The 18431-nt window shown below is 39.8% G+C and overlaps 1 protein-coding gene and 1 long non-coding RNA gene across 6 annotated transcripts in view; both read left to right on the forward strand.

The window, feature by feature from the left end:
• The window catches only part of LOC107574576 (round spermatid basic protein 1-like), a 26939-nt gene extending 19092 nt beyond the window's left edge, over positions 1-7847 (forward strand). For both annotated transcript variants that reach the window (XM_016261022.1, XM_016261023.1), the window contains 2 exons: positions 1916-2024; positions 6280-7847. In XM_016261022.1, coding sequence (XP_016116508.1) covers positions 1916-2024; positions 6280-7221 — 1051 coding nt within the window. In that variant the 3' untranslated portion in view covers positions 7222-7847. The remainder of the gene's footprint in view (positions 1-1915; positions 2025-6279) is intronic.
• Positions 7848-11231: 3384 nt separating this feature from the next.
• Positions 11232-16129, forward strand: LOC107574574 (uncharacterized). 4 transcript variants are annotated; one of them, XR_001607693.1, is made up of 8 exons: positions 11232-11308; positions 12638-12679; positions 12786-12859; positions 14218-14327; positions 14658-14738; positions 14886-14981; positions 15072-15207; positions 15635-16129. It is a non-coding gene; the product is annotated as an uncharacterized lncRNA (long non-coding RNA). The 4 variants fall into 4 exon arrangements; XR_001607692.1 differs by having other exon boundaries at positions 15072-16129; XR_001607694.1 differs by having other exon boundaries at positions 15126-16129.
• The last annotated feature ends 2302 nt before the right edge of the window (positions 16130-18431 follow it).

Below are 18431 nucleotides of genomic sequence, written 5' to 3' on the forward strand. Positions count from 1 at the left end.
CTCTCTCGTTTCATTCAAATGCAGCTTGCCGTCTTGCGTCTCAGTTTTTGATTGTATTGAAAATGAAATCAGAGGAATTTAGTATTAATACTACTATAATTTTACTGTAGTGATCATATTGTCCTGACGATTGTTTTGTACACTGTTCAATGGATTTATAAACAGGTAAGATTTCAAAACATTAATCTCAATTCAATATTTCATTTCCCCGTATTTATATATTATTATAGGTAAACAAAAAAAATCTGTGTAATAAGTTAACTATGAATATACAATACATTATCCCTTAATTGTCAACCTGATAGTTTGAACGTTCGTTCGTCTTGGCTCAAAGCCACTTGCTGAGAACTTTTCTTTGCGGAAGCTTTGCGTTAATTACAAGTGAGATAACGAAATATTTAATCTGTAATCAATATTTTTTGTCCAATTGTTTGCCCAGTTAGTTTTGGTACTGCGGTAAAAGTTGCATTGCATCCGCTATATAACAGTGTTGTGGTGGTCACGAAGATGACTTTGCAGCGACTTTCTTCTTGCAAGATCAGCAGCAACGACAAAACTGCATGCTGCTGCTGCGTCAGACTGATGCTGGCTGGACAGGATTTACCACGAGTTTTCAAAATCGCAATAATCAAACATGGTTTTGATGATAATTACATTTTAAACGATAATACTAACCGTCAGGGCATTTTATCATGATTTATCGTAAAACCGGTAATCGTTACATCCCTAACTCACACACACACACACACACACTTACAGGCACACACACACGCACTTACAGGCACACTTACACACACACACACATACACTCTCACACGCACACACACGCACTTACAGGCACACTCACACACACACACACACACGCACTTACAGGTACACTCCCACACACACACACACGCACTTACAGGTACACTCCCACACACACACACACGCACTTACAGGTACACTCCCACACACACACACACGCACTTACAGGTACACTCCCACACACACACACACGCACTTACAGGTACACTCCCACACACACACACACGCACTTACAGGTACACTCCCACACACACACACACGCACTTACAGGCACACACACATACACTCTCACACACACACACACACACACACACTTACAGGCACACACACTTACAGGCACACACACACACACACGCACTTACAGGCACACTCACACACATACACTCTCACACACACACACACACGCACACTCACACGCACACACACACTTACAGGCACACACACACACACACACGCACTTACAGGCACACTCACACACGCACGCACACACACACTTACAGGCTCATACACTCACACTCACACACACACACATACACTCACACACAAACACTTACAGGCACACTCACACACGCGCACACACACACACACACACTTACAGGCGCGCACACGCACTTACAGGCACACATACACTCACGCACTTACAGGCACACTCACACACACACACACACACACTTACAGGCACACTCACACACATAGACACACATACACTCACACACACACTTACAGGCACACTCACTCACACACACACACACACACACACACACATACACTCACACGCACACACTTACAGGCACTAACACACATACTCACACACACTTACAACCACACTCACACACATACACTCACACATACACACACACACACACACACACACATACACTCACACGCACACACTTACAGGCACTAACACACATACTCACACACACTTACAACCACACTCACACACATACACTCACACATACACACACACACACACACACACACACACACTTCAGCCGACACACAGCTGTGATTCTTCTGGAAGCTTTATGCATCACGTATCCTGTCTGCTGTGGTTTGTTTGCGTGAGCTGGTGATCTCGATTGTGTATATTTGTGTTCCCTCGCAGTGCTGAGCCTCCACGCATAACCAAAGACGTGATCTGTTTCCACGCAGCTGATTTCCCTGACGTGGTGCAGCGGCTGCAGTTAGACCTGTATGAGCCGCCTCTGTCTCAGGTGAGGTCACTTCCTGTACTGACCCTAACCCTGCAGAACCTCGCTAGTGCGCGTCACACATGATCCGGAGCACTGCAGTCCAGGTGTAGAGATTTGTTGCCGAACGTTTGACGTCTGACTGTAATATGTTATATTTCCCTCTAAACTCTTACTTGCAGGCCATGTACACATTACAGCTAAATTCATTGCTCAATCCTTTTAGTGCTCAATCCTGTTCCGTACACACACACAGAGTATTGAGTAATTTACAGGAATGACGACTACATTATACAAACAAATTAACTCCTGATAAATTCAGGAAGTGATGCAGTGTGTACAGAACTGAACTGAACAACTAGTTATTAATGATGTATTTAAACATGCATCAGAGATGTGTCTCACTTCTGAATGTGCAGTGCAAGAAAATCACAAGGAAAGAGGTACAAATCTTATGCATTCGTGTTGCCAGATGCCATAAAAAATCAGCAAACATGAACAAGCTCAAAATGTGACCTGTGCTGGCAAAATGAGTTGGAATGCGCACGGACAAATTTTGAGCTACAGGTAGGGCTTGGCAAAAAATCGAATGCGATTTTCATGCAAATCTCATCAGCTTGTCAGTGAACTACGGCTCTGTGTTGTAAATGCCACTCCATCTGAAAGCACGTGCTGGAGATTTACTACTAATCACTAGAAACGGCTTTACTGACAAGATGCGCATGAAAATCACATTTGATTTTTTGCCAAGCCCTAGCTACAGGCAGAAGAAGTGAAAAATGTTGATTTTGAGGTTTTCACAAAATTGAGTTCATTATGCCCTCGTCTCGCGATCCCAATGCTCCAAACAATAATTTTAGATGTTTAATTACCTTTATTTGTACGTTTTCTCCGCTTGTTTCTCCAGCTAACTGTCTTACATGAACATTTGAGTAACTGTTTGGGAAAAACATCTGATGTGTAACATTATATTAGATCCGTGTGTTACAGTAGGTCTTAATATAGAGGCCGTCTGTCGCATTAATGTTTATCTAACAATAAAAGAAAAGAGGGAATCACTCACTGCTCTTGATTGAACTCCTTGTGTAGTTTTGATAATCAGTTTATTTGTAATGAACACACTAAAGGGATTTTTACATTTGATTATTTGTTTTTCTTGAATGCTTTTGTTTAGATGTAAAATTAAAAAGGTAATGTTGAGTTATTTGTGGCGACCCGTCACAAAATCAAAACTAACCGCACACGCGCACACACACACACACACACTTACAGGCACATACAGTCACACTCACACACACACATACACTCACACACAAACACTTACAGGCACACTCACTCACACACACACACACACACACACACTTACAGACACACTCACACACACACACACACACTCAGGTTTGTTTTTGTGAAAAGTGGGGACTCTCCATAGGCGTAATGGTTTTTCTACTGTACAGACCGTATATTCTATTGCCCTACACCAACCCTACCCCTAAACCTACCCCTCACAGGAGAATCTGCTATTTCAGATTTTCAATACACTCCATTCTGTGTGATTTATAAGCGTTTTGAAAAGTGGGGACATGGGGTAATGTCCTGAAAAGTCACCTTCTCCTTGTAATACCTGTCATACCTTTGTCATTATACACATTTATGTCGCGCACACGCACTTACAGGCACACATACACTCACGCACTTACAGGCACACTCACACACACACACACACACACTTACAGGCACACTCACTCACACACACACACACACACACACACACATACACTCACACGCACACACTTACAGGCACTAACACACATACTCACACACACTTACAACCACACTCACACACATACACTCACACATACACACACACACACACACACACACATACAAACCAACACACACATGTCATGTCACACATAATCAGAGATGTGTCTCACTTCTGAATGTGCAGTGCAAGAAAATCACAAGGAAAGAGGTACAAATCTTATGCATTCGTGTTGCCAGATGCCATAAAAAATCAGCAAACATGAACAAGCTCAAAATGTGACCTGTGCTGGCAAAATGAGTTGGAATGCGCACGGACAAATTTTGAGCTACAGGTAGGGCTTGGCAAAAAATCGAATGCGATTTTCATGCAAATCTCATCAGCTTGTCAGTGAACTACGGCTCTGTGTTGTAAATGCCACTCCATCTGAAAGCACGTGCTGGAGATTTACTACTAATCACTAGAAACGGCTTTACTGACAAGATGCGCATGAAAATCACATTCGATTTTTTGCCAAGCCCTAGCTACAGGCAGAAGAAGTGAAAAATGTTGATTTTGAGGTTTTCACAAAATTGAGTTCATTATGCCCTCGTCTCGCGATCCCAATGCTCCAAACAATAATTTTAGATGTTTAATTACCTTTATTTGTACGTTTTCTCCGCTTGTTTCTCCAGCTAACTGTCTTACATGAACATTTGAGTAACTGTTGGGGAAAAACATCTGATGTGTAACATTATATTAGATCCGTGTGTTACAGTAGGTCTTAATATAGAGGCCGTCTGTCGCATTAATGTTTATCTAACAATAAAAGAAAAGAGGGAATCACTCACTGCTCTTGATTGAACTCCTTGTGTAGTTTTGATAATCAGTTTATTTGTAATGAACACACTAAAGGGATTTTTACATTTGATTATTTGTTTTTCTTGAATGCTTTTGTTTAGATGTAAAATTAAAAAGGTAATGTTGAGTTATTTGTGGCGACCCGTCACAAAATCAAAACTAACCGCCACAAATAGATTTTCCAAAAGGATTCTACTTCCTTGAATAAACTGAGCACTGCACGTTTCAAAATTAAAGTGCAGCGCGAGTGTTTTTATATGAATGTATAATTGAAAAGAACTGACCGTCTTCAGAAAAGCTTTGATGTCATTTTCATTTCCTCTTTCCTAGCATTTTGTATTTGATTACAGCCGTTACCGGGGAAACCGCTATATCTCGGCTCCAACAGCGCCTCCTGCTGGCAGAGAATCAATTTGCATTTGCAGTCTGTGGGAAACACTGTGTCTGTCAGCAAACATAAACAAAAAGCATGCTTCAGAACTGTTTTGAGAAGGTGCTTTGAGCCAAGTATTATTACTATGAATTAGGCTACTACTACTACTACTATTACCATCTTGTGCCCTGCAATAATCATTTTATTCAATAATCACCAATTGTTCCGGTCCGGACCTTTGACACTGATGAAAATTCAGATTTGGACCTTTGAATGTAGACTTTGAGAACCCCTGCTCTACACGATAGACATTTGGACTGCTGTGTGTGTATTTGAGCTGAGAACTGATCGCGCGCTGTATATGAGAACTGAAGAAGTGGAGCATGCGCACGAGAGCACTTCTATCAGCGCTGTTCCGCCTATCCCTCCTCCACTAACTTCAAGTTAATCGACAACGAATTGTGACTCCCGGGAAATACGGGACGTCTGGTCACCTTACCCCTAACCCTTCGGGTGCTGAGGTCATTGTTTCAGATTAGTTTTAGCTCGTCAACGTCTTGTCTTAATCACAGAAAGAATGTTCGTTAACGAATATGTTTCATCATCATCTTCGTTGATGAAATTAAAGCTGATTTCAACAAATCATACATTATTCTGAAAGTCTTTTAATGGAGAATGTGAACATAAAAATAAATCATTTTTGAAAATTTGCTCATTGTGACTCATTTGTCAGCACAGGTCACAAATAAACCTAAATGAATTCAAATGCTTTATATTGGAAATAATAATACTGCCCACTTTTATAACTCCATAAAGTGCCACTCATGAGCCAATCTCAAACGACTCAAAGACATGGCAACCTGCAAGAGATTTCAGTGCGAAACAGCCATCCAAGCTGAAACAAAACACCACACCTCTGTTCACGGTGGGTTAGTTCACATTGACTAACATAAGTATTTGTAATATCACTTTAGTCCAAAATAGCAGATATCAGAGATGCCAGAATGTTGCTATGGTTACCACTGTGTCAATCATCACAGTGTTGGGCATGAGTCACGTTCCTTACGCACACAGAAGGATAAATTAGGGGTATTTGAACAGAGCTCTGCATGTTCATGGTGTTTATTTTACCACAAATAATTTACAGTTTATTTTGATTTTATTCTGAATGTTGCTTTGGATTAAAGTTTGCTACATGTGACCTCATAACAGTTGAAATGTCACTCGAATATCAAAAAGTAGACAAGTTTGATGTGAAGTTTAATGAGTGTGTTCTGCTCATTCTCTCTCTCTCTGTCCAGTGTGTGCAGTGGGTGGATGATGCTAAACTCAATCAGCTGAGGCGAGAGGGAATCCGCTACGCTCGTATCCAGCTCTACGATAACGACATCTACTTTATCCCTCGCAACGTAGTTCACCAGTTCAAGAGCGTGTCAGCCGTGTGCAGCCTCGCCTGGCACGTGCGTTTGAAGCAGTATTATCAGCAGCCCGAGGAAGAGGAGGCTCGTGAGGAAGGCGAGGAGCTGAAGCAGCATTTCAAGCAGGAGTCAGCTGGCGAGAACGGTAGAGCTGCAAACACAGACTGCAGACCTGTGCAAGAGTCGCCGTGCGTAACGCAAATAAAGATGGAGCGGGCGGAGCTACTCGCTGACAGACCTCCCAAACCTCCTCCTGGAAGTAACAGCTCGACTACGCCTCTCATCTCCTCTGACGGCCGACCCAAAGCACACCACACGGCAGAATGTCCAAGTGCTTCGTCACAGGCCAACGCGTCACGCAATCCAACAGCCAGTCTGCACACACCCAAACACACGCACACACCAGCACCAACCAAACACACACACACCTCCACATCCAGATATCTCCATTCTTCCTCTGTCCCCAAACCGGGCCACAGGCCCTCAACACCAACAAAACTCCACCATTCTGCCAACACAACCAAATCCACACAACCCATTAACACAACCAAACCAACACAACCAGCTAACACAACCAAACCCACCCAACAAACTAACATAACCAAACCCACACAACCGGCTAACACAACCAAACACACACACTCCACACTAATAACCAAACCCGGCCCCAAACTGAGCTCTGGACTGTCAATCAGCTGGACTGCTCCGTCCCTGGCCCTGCCCCAGGCTACGCCCCCTCTGAGGCCGGCCCGCCCCCCAGACTCTCTGCACCCAAAGCCGGTCAGAGCTCACCCGCATGAACCACACAAAGACTTTTTATACTGATTTGTACAGAACGGTTTTCAAACAGCGCTTCATTTAATCACGTTTATTTCTACTGTCTACTGGATTTTCTTTCTTCGTAATCAATCTGAAAGAGCAGAGAATCCATGACTTCTGTAAGACAGGATCAACATCTCTCTCTGTCTCTCTCCTGTTTCTGGTTGTCATCATGGCAAATGTAGCTCGTAACTCGCTCCTCAGTGCCTGTCCGTAACTGTGAAATATCCAAGCACTTCGGCTCGGCTGCACTGAGAAAATTCTTCAAATCCAAACAGGTCCTTGAATAATATATTTTCAGTTGTAGGCTTTAGTCGTATTAGAGCTGACATGAACATATATATTTTTTGTAAGATGACAGAATTCTTTTAAAGACTACAGGCTTTTCCATAGAGCTTATTTATATCAAGGGTTTCTTTGGTTCTGTTTGATTCGTCAGCACTGTAGTGTACATAACGATTTTTCTAAAGGAAATGTGTAGTGTGATTTATACTGAAATCAGAACCTCCTAATAAAAGGTTCGGTTTGTTGGATCGGTGTCGTGTCTGTAAACCTCGTCGACACGCAAGTGTTTTGCGTGATCTGAAGCTACTAAAGAGAATTAAAATATCACGATATCTGTCTCGCATCCACACCGTCATCTGGGGTGTGATTTTTCTGTATTTTTACTGATTTATGTTATGTGTTATGTTTGACAGCAGACTGTCTTTCAATAGTCATATTACCAATGCCTTCTTTCACCTCAGAAACATTGCTAAATTACAAATTAAACTTTGGAATAGACTTTCTAGGGCTTTTCGGGATTCTCTCACTTTTAAGACATGCCTAAACAGTTCATTCTTCAGTCATGGTTTTGCTGTATTAGTCCGGTCTGACAGAAACACTTTTCATTCTGTATGCATGAAGTGCTACTGTTATTCCTTCTCATCTGCCATTATATCCTGAGGGTCTCAGGTCCCGATCCCACCAATCTGTGCTGCTGTCTGACGAATTCGCATCTGTGCCATGTGACCATCGTAAACCAACTATTATCGACTGTCATACTCCTGTCTTCCACATTTGAGCTCATAAAGACTGAACTGCTGCCATGTCTAACCTGAGCATAATCTATATCAGCCGCATCAGTAAATCAAGAGACAAGCCTCAGACACTTGTTTGTTAATGTTCATTTTGACCTTATGTTGTTTAGTCAGAGGAGAACAGGCCGAATGAAGCGTTTCGTTCTCTGGCTGCTCAATGGAGGGTTAAAGCATTGTGGTGTTTCTAGCAGCTCCCTGATTAAAAATCTTAGATTGAAAACTGCTTAACATGAAGTATTAAGGCATTATAGACATAACAGCATGGCTTTATGTAAAGTGCTATACCAGGGGTGGCGAACGTCGGTCCTGCAGAGTTTTGCTTCAACCCTAATCAAACACACCTGAACACGCTAATCAAGGTCTGAACGGTTACTAGGAAGCTACAGGCAGGTGAGTTTTAATTAGGGTTAGAGCCGCAGCTCTCCAGGACCGGAGTTTGCCACCCCTGCGCTATACAAATACATTTGACAAATAGGCTTCATTTTCCACCTGGTAATAAGATGTTTCTGTGATCGGATCAGTGGACAGCATTAAATACAGATGTGAACAGGGTCTAAAACATTTTGTGATCGCATCTTTATTTGCAGAGTAAGCGCTCATCCGTTCTGATCACTGAACACGACCATTCTTTCAAACTTTGTTGTGTTGTAACAAAATACATCGATTAGGATCTAAATTAATATCTGTGATTGAACGTAAAATAAGGCTAGATGTCTCTTGTCCCACAAAAGCAAGGTTTGTCTGTGACGAAATCAGATGAAATCTGAACACCTGTGTAAAGATGATTCATTGCTCTCATCGTAGACTCTGATCATAAAGGCCTGTTCACACCAACACAAATGTTTGGCATGAAATTTAGATTTTTGCAATCTGTTCAGATGAATGTGTAAAAACGGCAGACAAGTTAATTGAAAATGCAAATTCAATCTCTGACAGTAGGTGGCGCTTATAGAAAAGCAGAAGTAGCCCGGTTACTCTGGTGATCAAAAGCATGATTTTTTTTGGTTGGCCAGTTTTCTATTGCAATGTGATTGGAGAAGAGATTGGAACACTTCATTAAAAATCTGATAATTGGTCTTGGTGTGAACGGGCTTTAAACTCCATTCCATCACCCTTCCCTCTCATAGAGTTTTTATTATGTTTTCAAGTCATATTTATTTATATATAACACACAGTGTTTCAAATCAGCTTTAAAGAACATCATATTGTAACAGAGAGTCATTGCTTAGTGTCAGTAATGTCTTAAAAATTTCCAGTATGGTAAATAGTGGAGGGAAAAACCTTGGGATACAGCAGGCCAGTTCCTCTCTGGCTATACAACATCAACAATGGTACTTGTCTGTGCTACTATTTTACTGAACTGTAAGATTAATTATTATTGGTTTATGAGGTATATCCTGGATTAATAGATGTGACACATAGATGCAGAGTGTTTTTGAATTTGGTAAATGTTGTCAATAATCGTTTATTTTCTGTGCAGTCCATCTGAAGTCAGTGTGTCGCTGTCTTCAGCTGAAGCACCTCAACGTTCATCAGCACAAGCTCAGATTAGAAACACATGCTGGTGAGTGGAACAGCAGACTGGACTGGTGCTGGACCCGTCCCTCAGGATAGTCAAGTCAAATCAAGTTTATTTATACAGTGCTTTTCACGATACAAATCATTGCAAAGCAACTTTACAGCAAATTAAGTTTCTACAATATTTATAGTGTCCCGAGGACAAGGCAGGAAGACGGACAGGACAACATTAACACATGCCAGTTATAGAGCATAATAATCAGTTTTGCAGTTTCATGGGGTCATTAAATCAATGTCCTCTATTAACGACTATGAGGTATATCCTGGATTAATAGATGTGACACACATAGATGCAGAGTGTTTTTGAATTTGGTAAATGTTGTCAATAATCGTTTATTTTCTGTGCAGTCCATCTGAAGTCAGTGTGTCGCTGTCTTCAGCTGAAGCACCTCAACGTTCATCAGCACAAGCTCAGATTAGAAACACATGCTGGTGAGTGGAACAGCAGACTGGACCCGTCCCTCAGGATAGTCAAGTCAAATCAAGTTTATTTATACAGTGCTTTTCACGATACAAATCATTGCAAAGCAACTTTACAGCAAATTAAGTTTCTACAATATTTATAGTGTCCCGAGGACAAGGCAGGAAGACGGACAGGACAACATTAACACATGCCAGTTATAGAGGCATTGTAGGGTATCAGAGCGAATCAGACAATTTAAGATTTGATCAGATTGGTGTTGAACAGTGTTCATTTTGACAGGCATTTCTGATTTAGTCTTTGTCTTTATCTTGAGACGAAAATGCTTAATAGTCTGTCACATTTTAGTCATGAGTCTTTCATAGTTTTAGTCGATGAAAAGTCGACTTTTAGTCATTACTTTTATTCAAACTGCAGTTACCAACATTTATTTTGGTAGCTATTTTATATGTAGTCTTCAAACAAATATAGTAATTAATTCTCTCTTTAGACCAAATCAATTAAGCTTATGAGATATTTGAATCAAGGATTGAATTTGAAAAAACTTGAATAAATGATGACATTTTTCATTGAAGAGAATGTACCATTTCTCACCTAAATCTTAAATTCTGTTCATTATTCCACAAAACCAGAGGCACTGCTGGAATGTCTGGAATATCTGTGCTGTGGTGCATTATGGGAGGTGGGAGAAACCAAGTGCAGAGGATGAAGGGGGTTGTTTGTTATTTAAAAAAATAAAAAGGGTTGTTCTTTTTTCTTTTTTTTATTTGAATGCCTTACCAATGATGGAATTTGTATACATGACTGATAAATAATTTGTTGATTATAGTTATATAGTTTAGTTTTTGATTAATTTAATTACTGTTAGCTTGCGTGACTGTCAATGGTTTTGTCCATCACTATAAATGCCCACTAGGTATGGGCCAAGTTTGTCAGTATGCGATAGCAGTTGTGGTGTAAGGATGTTGAAAGAGATTTGCATGCTTGAAAGTGTTCCTGCTTTAATCATTGAAAGGTAGGCTCTTTTCTTCATTCATTTTTGTGATTATATATCTTGTGTATTTTTTTTTAATTAATGAGAACCTATATCTAGTAATGTTATGAGCCAATCGGGAGTTGCTTTAGAGTTTGTTAACAGTCCTGTTGACAACTGATTGAATGTGACCGCTGAACTGCATCAAGAGAAGGTCGCCGTAATTTTGCCAAGTAAGACATGTTCCTGGATCAACATAACTGTCCACAAATACAGACTTGGCCCAATCCCTACCCCAAACCTAACCCTACCCATAATTTATTCCTAAAAAGGGTGAAATGATAGCTGATTAACAAGGGTATAGACACTTGTAAGCCTAAAACAGATATTTCCTGGAAAGTTATCCCTCAATTCTGACTAGTTGATAGGAATGTTGTTTCCGGATCAACAAGGCTGGTGATCCAGGAACATGTTGTACTTGGTGAAATCACGGTCACCATCAAGAGAAATGCCATCAGGTGAGGAGCTTAGCCTATATCTTGTTTACCTTTTGGTTTGTTTGTTTTTTTGCTAAGAATAATTTCCTCTGCTTTCTGAACTTGGTGTTTGTTTTTACCTACAGACAAACTGTGACCTTAAAGGAATAATTATTTTAGAAGAGCTATGACAGTGGCAAACATTTCTTTATTGTAATGTGGGCTCTGACTATACAATGAGTGGTAAAACTTTTAAAGCTCAAATGCAGAGCTTATTGCTTGACCGTATATGAATGTCTTGGGTTTCACATAATCTGCTCTGGTTTTAGCTTCAGATCCTTCACTTTCCTGGGCATGGTGTAAGAAATGGGTTACTTCACTGTGGCATTTGGTGAGGTTAAACCGTTTCGGTATCTGTGATATTAGATCTGAATTTCCGAGGAACTGTGCACCAACAGGTGAAATGTTCTCTGACGTGAAGGCAGTTTAAATTGATTGTTGCTGTTAAATTGTTGGAGTGTCTTGCTGTCATTACAATTTTGTGGCTTATACTTGTACATCAATGACCCTTTGGGTTCACATGTCTTATGGTGCCTTCAAGTGAATAAATAAATAAATATATATATATATATATATTTTTTTTCTCTCTCTGAGCATCAGTATGACTCTTACATCTTCCTTCTAAGCCCTTCTAGCCTTGTTTGACCTTTTTAAATGGCTAAATGCTACAACTCTGTTGTACCTAATTTACACAACCCTCAGTATTGCTTTAAAATGAGTTTTTATTTGTTACAATCCGGTACTGACAAGGGCATAGGAACATTCTCCAGGAGCTGCCTAGATGAGAAGTCCCTCTTGAACTGAAGACTAACCTGTGTCCCTTGTATGTTTACAGCATCTGGCATATTGGTCTCATTACTGGGTCAACCGCTTTAAGGTGAAGGCAGAATAGTTCATTTGGATCATTGCTACCAACTGCAACCCATCAAATTGCATTTCTGACAAGTTATGAGTTTCTATCTCCCATCTCTTTATTTTTCCAGATTCTTCAACAAGCCCTGATGCAAGTAAAAGCACTTTAATCCAAGCCCAGCAGTATCTGGTTGACCATCTGAAGGTAAGAAATTACAGCTTGCGCTTTCAATGACGTTTTGCAATAGTCAAACAAAGCTCCAAGTTTTAGATGGTAACCATGGGGTTTGTAGCGTTCACCTGCTGATTAGAGTGCAAAATTAAAAAAAAAAGTGCTCTTGACTCTTATGAAGGCCAAAGTCTGCCAACACAAAGCTGTAGATAAGGTACCAGCACCCCCCCCCTCTCCATATTTTTGTTTTTACTGCTAGCCTGAATGGCCCTGAAGCTGAAGCCACTCTCTGCTCCCCTTTGGCTTGACTGAACTGAATTCTACCACAGGACATGCTGGCACATCTGCAGTTCGTCCCAGAGCCCACATCAAAACCAGCAAGTTTTGCGAATAACTCCTTATGAATTTCATGCGAATTAAGGTTCACGTTAACTTCATGTGCCATATTGTCCTCCGGTCAGCTGGGCATCTTGGAGGAGCTGAATGTGCTGTTATCTTGTACCTTAATGGCAGTCTGCTTGTAGCTGACTTTAACGTGAGATTTATTCCGGTGCATGCTGGAGAGTTCCAAGCTTTTAGCTTCATTTGCACTTTCCTTTGGAAATGTGGACAATGTTTACATGGACTTAACTAATTTAAACCTGAATTGTGACGGCTGAATTTAACGGGTTACAACCACATTATGGATAATACATTATGGATCAATGTAGCCTTTGATCAACTGATGTTAGGTATACTGATTGGTAGGGAACAGAAGGCAGTGTCAGTCACCTGCAGGTGCGTATCAAAAGCCAGTTATGCTTCATTATGTAGTGGTTTGAAATTAGGGAACAAGTCTTTGGCAATATGCTTTTTTATTTTTTATTTTTATTTTTTTAAAAAGGCTTTAGGGCTGGTTGGTTAAACTTTACCTACTTTGTGCTCTTTAAATTTCAGCTTATGCCTTAAGCTCCACTTTTTAAAAATGATTAATTCTGCAGCCTTTTTTTTTTTTAATTTTTTTTTTTAGTCTGTGGCGTTTGTTGGGGTTGCACTTTTTAGTACTTTTTGTAGGTGAAGTTCGTGATGCTTTAATTTTAATGCAGACATGTTCTGTGACCCTTCTTGTGGTGTTCTTTCTTTGACTTGTTCCTTTACAGCATTAAAACTAATCCAGAAGTGTTGGCCCGTCATGTGAAGTTCTCCTTTTGTTGACCAAACCTCTGTGAAGACCTGAGCGTCTACCAGCAAATGTTCTTGGAACAAGGGTGCAGAAAAGGCACAATATTGTAGTCCCTTGTCTACACTAATATTAATGCTCTTTAGGCACAGTGCGATTTTTGGTTCTCCTGGATTATTTCTGCTGTACATGCAGGCAATCATGTCAACCCCTCCCCCCTTCCTATTCACAGCTGTCTGGCAATTCCAGAGTCCTAATGTTGGCTTTATTCCAGATGTTACCCCACTCTACACATCTTTTGGTCAAGCCCTGGTCAGTCAAACCAGAGGACACAAACCGCAGGTTTCAAACATCCGTAAATAGCCTTTGACATCTTAATGTTATAATACAACATTACTTGGCTAGTTTTAGATTAAAGTTTTCTATGTAAACCATTTTCCTGGGTGCTTTATTGTAATAAAAATAAGCTTCTGTTCCATAAACGTGGTACTGATAATTACCTAACTTAACTATCTACTTTAACCTACCTTGTTGGGTTCTTTCCTATTATATTCCGATATCATTATGCCTCAATTAGCTATAGATTTAAGTTGTGTACAGATGGCTTACGGTGTTTAATAATTTGTTTAAATGTTCTGTACCCTCAACTATACCCTTGTGAAACTTCCCTAGGAGCTCTGTAATATTTAGGAGGTGTGGCACAACCAACGCAACCAGGCCCAAGTGCCAGTGTTACAGCTGATGATACAGCAGGTGAGTGTCAAAAATCCCAGATCAATAGTTTTATGGGTAACCATGACTTTTGTGAGGGGTGTTTATTTTTAATTTTTTCTTCCTTGGGACAGACCGTAGCATTACCTTCTAACATGGCTAGCTTTTATTATTTTCGTTTTTCATCAGATCCATCCTCTGCAGGTGAGGAGCACTTACTAGCATCTGCGTCCACGGATCCTGCTGTTCCTTCCATGTCCGTTTCAACCTCCGCAGATGTAGCAGGTAAGTTAGTAGTACAGCAGCCATTGTATTTGCTCAGTTTACTGTAGAATATAGATTTATAAAAAAAAAAAAATGTAATTTCATTTATAGGTAATTCTAGTTGTGGTCATTGGGATCTATCACATCTACTCCTTCAACTTTCAGCCTACACTATGGATCAGAAGGGCCTCCAGTTGACCCAGCTGAGAGGTCATCTATCCGGTCTTACTCGGAAAGGACCGATCTGGTAAGCAGAGGGTCACTGCCTAAAAAGCAAAACTTCACATTCCCTAAATAAACTTGATGGCAAAAACTTCCACTACACCTACAGTTAATTAATGGGGGGGGGGGGAATCGGAATCGGCCAACTGTTTGTAGTTGATCTTCACTTTTGTACATTGGTAATTTTTAACGAAGCAATTTAAAATGGTTAACTTGTTTACAGTAAATGCATTGTCTGCTGGTTTATTTGGCTACTTTTCAGTACACAAGTATACCACTTAATACTGTACGACTTTGAATGTTAAAGTGCAAATTAACAGCTGACCACTCTTGTGGGTGTGCTGCTGTTACAATTTAAAAACCGTAGAAGGGCAAAATGCCAGGCAGACATTGATATGACGTAAGCAACAAGGCTACAACAAATAAAATTGATGTTTGTGTTGGATTCATAGTGTGTGAATCAAGCATTGACCGTAGTCAATCATATTGGTGGCACAGAGGTCCCCAAATAAAATTCTGCTTGGGAGACCAATAAAGGCTTGGACTGTCCCTGACTGAAACCATAATTATGCATTCACTGTTTTTGGCTCCAGTGTACCCACATGTTGTTGTTGTTGTTGTTGTTGTTGTAGTAGTAGTTCTTGTACTAGTTTTCTCACAACTGCTGGATGTGGAACTGTCCTCCTTTTGAATAAGTATTTTGGAACTTTTTTTTTTTTTTTTTTTTTGCAATCTTTGCTCAAGTGCCTTTGCGTGAAACATCTAGTTTATAAACTTAATTTGTATGTGCTTGATCCTTAAATTTGAAACCGGAATTCAAAGCATGGTTTTCTCAACTGAACATGTGCACAACGCAAGCTGTTTTGTCAAGTTGGGGTTAGCCAACAGATCAACAGAATGGCTTTCTCAGCCCTTTTCATTTGTGGAATTGAAGTAGAACTGGTTGCTGATGTGACCGAATTATCCAGATGATGAACTTGCTCCTTGCTGTGCTTCTCTCTCTCCCCCCCCTCATTTTCTTCATCCAGTCAAAGCTCTTGCATGTTTTAGTTTACAGTTTGTGTTGTAAGAACTACTTGGTTTTTGTGTGCTTTCAACATTCAACACAAGTGAGTTGTCAATTTATTTCTTTTGAGCTATTTTTGGCTTTCTCAAATGGAGTGTTCAGAGACTCCTTGTGCTTTATACATCCACTTGACTGCCCTCTTGTGGCCAATTTGAGTTGGCAGAATCTTTTGCTTTGTCCATGTAGTAATTTTAAAAATGACTTGTTTAAAAGTGAAACATTTACCTTAAGTCCAGTTTCAAACTGATGAGTTTAAATTATATCCGAATGGGTAATTCGTGCTTGACTTTTGGCTTTCATTATGTACTGCTATGTGGTCTTTCATAGTCAATGTAAATCGTCTTTACTAAAAAATAAATAAAAATAATGCTGCAGCAAACCTGGCCATCCAATGTACACTTCATGCAATTCCAATGTAAAGTCTTTCGACTAAAGTGTAGTGTTTTCTAAAATCTTTATGGTTTTTATTTATGGGTGTCAAATCCTTTGTGCCCCCCCCACCCCCCCAAAGCTTCAAATTAAATATGGTTTTAAGGAACTGTTAAAAGACCATACTAAACCCTAAAGACTGTTCTAAATATGAAATTGACCAAGTCGTGATGCAGTATAACTTGAAATCTACATGCACAAACATACAAAAATCACTTTCAATATTCAAAATTGCTCCTTGCGTTACTTATGGCTCTAATAGAGTCCCATCTTATGCTGTTGTCCCTGTATTATTATTATTTATTTTTTTTTTTAAATCGTTTGCGCTTCTTTGGACCCCTTTTTCTAGATGTGGTTTTCCTGCCCCCCCTCCCCTGTTGTGCACTTGTTTATGATTGACTTTTCTTATGTCCTTTTTTTTAATTTTTTTTTATTTACCCCTTTTTGTTTGGTATTTCTTGAGTCCATGTTCCATTTAGTTATGGTTTTGATCTTGCATTTATGCCTCTTGTTCAGTGACTTTGATAAAGGCCCACTTTTGAATTTTTTTTTTTTATTGGTATTTGTTCCACTTTTTTCCAAGTCACATTTGAATTTTCTTTAAATAAAATTCAGTTTCTCCTAATTTATGGTTTTTATTTGTAGCCCTTTTAACTGTCACCCGTCCCCTCTGTGGGACGCCTAAGTTTACTTCACTATACTTAATATTACAATTAAATCCTAATCTAATCATGACAACCTATATATTGTTGGAAAGGTCTAAGACTCCTAAATAGATTTTACCAATGTTTTTGTTAAATTATGTAGGAAAAGTAATAGATTAATTTGACGAGTGCACCTCAAAAATCTACATCTTAACAGGAGTTCTGACCTTTGTGAAAAGTCTGTTGCCTTTTTCTCAATCACGCTTTAGAAATTATGCATCAATTAAACTTTAAATCTCAATTCATCCTTTTGAAACCCATTTTAAAATCAAACATTGCATTACTATGAAAATGGTACATCAATGTTACAATGTTTTCATTCATGAATTATACAAATGTAAGTTTAAATCATGCACTTTCACGTTTGTTCAAAAATGTGAGTGACGGTTAAGGTCTTAACTTCAGTTTTTAAGATCGGTTTGTCCCTGGACTAGGAAAGTTTGTTTTACGTAATGCGTTCTTGCAACTACTTGTTCTGTATCTTGTGCTATGGAATTGACCAACTCTATCAGTGATTTTGTGCTCGCAGCATCAGCTCTGATGCAGAAACATCAGCCTTCTGTTGAAACCTAACTTCTATTGAGCTGAATCTATCTTGACCAGTCAAAACAAGGTTGCGGATAAGGCAATCTATGGTACGCTTTTACTACTCTAATGTGCTTTCAGTACATTCCTGATTGTCGCCTACTTCTACTTCAGATGCAGGAAGTGATGCAGTTCTACTAATCAGTTTTTCTTCTGTACATGTCTTACACCTTTTTGTTTTATAGCTTTGTCAATTTGAGTCCTCATGCTGGCATCCATAGCTAGAATCAACTTGCCTTGAACATTACCGAGACTTTCCGCAAGTTTACTTTCAGGTCTCTCATCTGAAACTTGGAGGTTTGGTGTAACATTTTCCTAATCTCTAATACCTGGAAACAACCTATGCAAAAGTCTCCTAGTTAACATCAACTTGAGGTAGTTGCGGGTGTGAGAAATTAAAAGACATTTATTTTAACTGTACAGCACCGTAATGAGGCAGAAACATATAATGGGACCGAACAAGAG

The sequence above is a fragment of the Sinocyclocheilus grahami genome, unplaced genomic scaffold, assembly GCF_001515645.1.
Source record: "Sinocyclocheilus grahami isolate Dianchi unplaced genomic scaffold, SAMN03320097.WGS_v1.1 scaffold2273.1, whole genome shotgun sequence".
Lineage (NCBI taxonomy): Eukaryota > Metazoa > Chordata > Actinopteri > Cypriniformes > Cyprinidae > Sinocyclocheilus > Sinocyclocheilus grahami.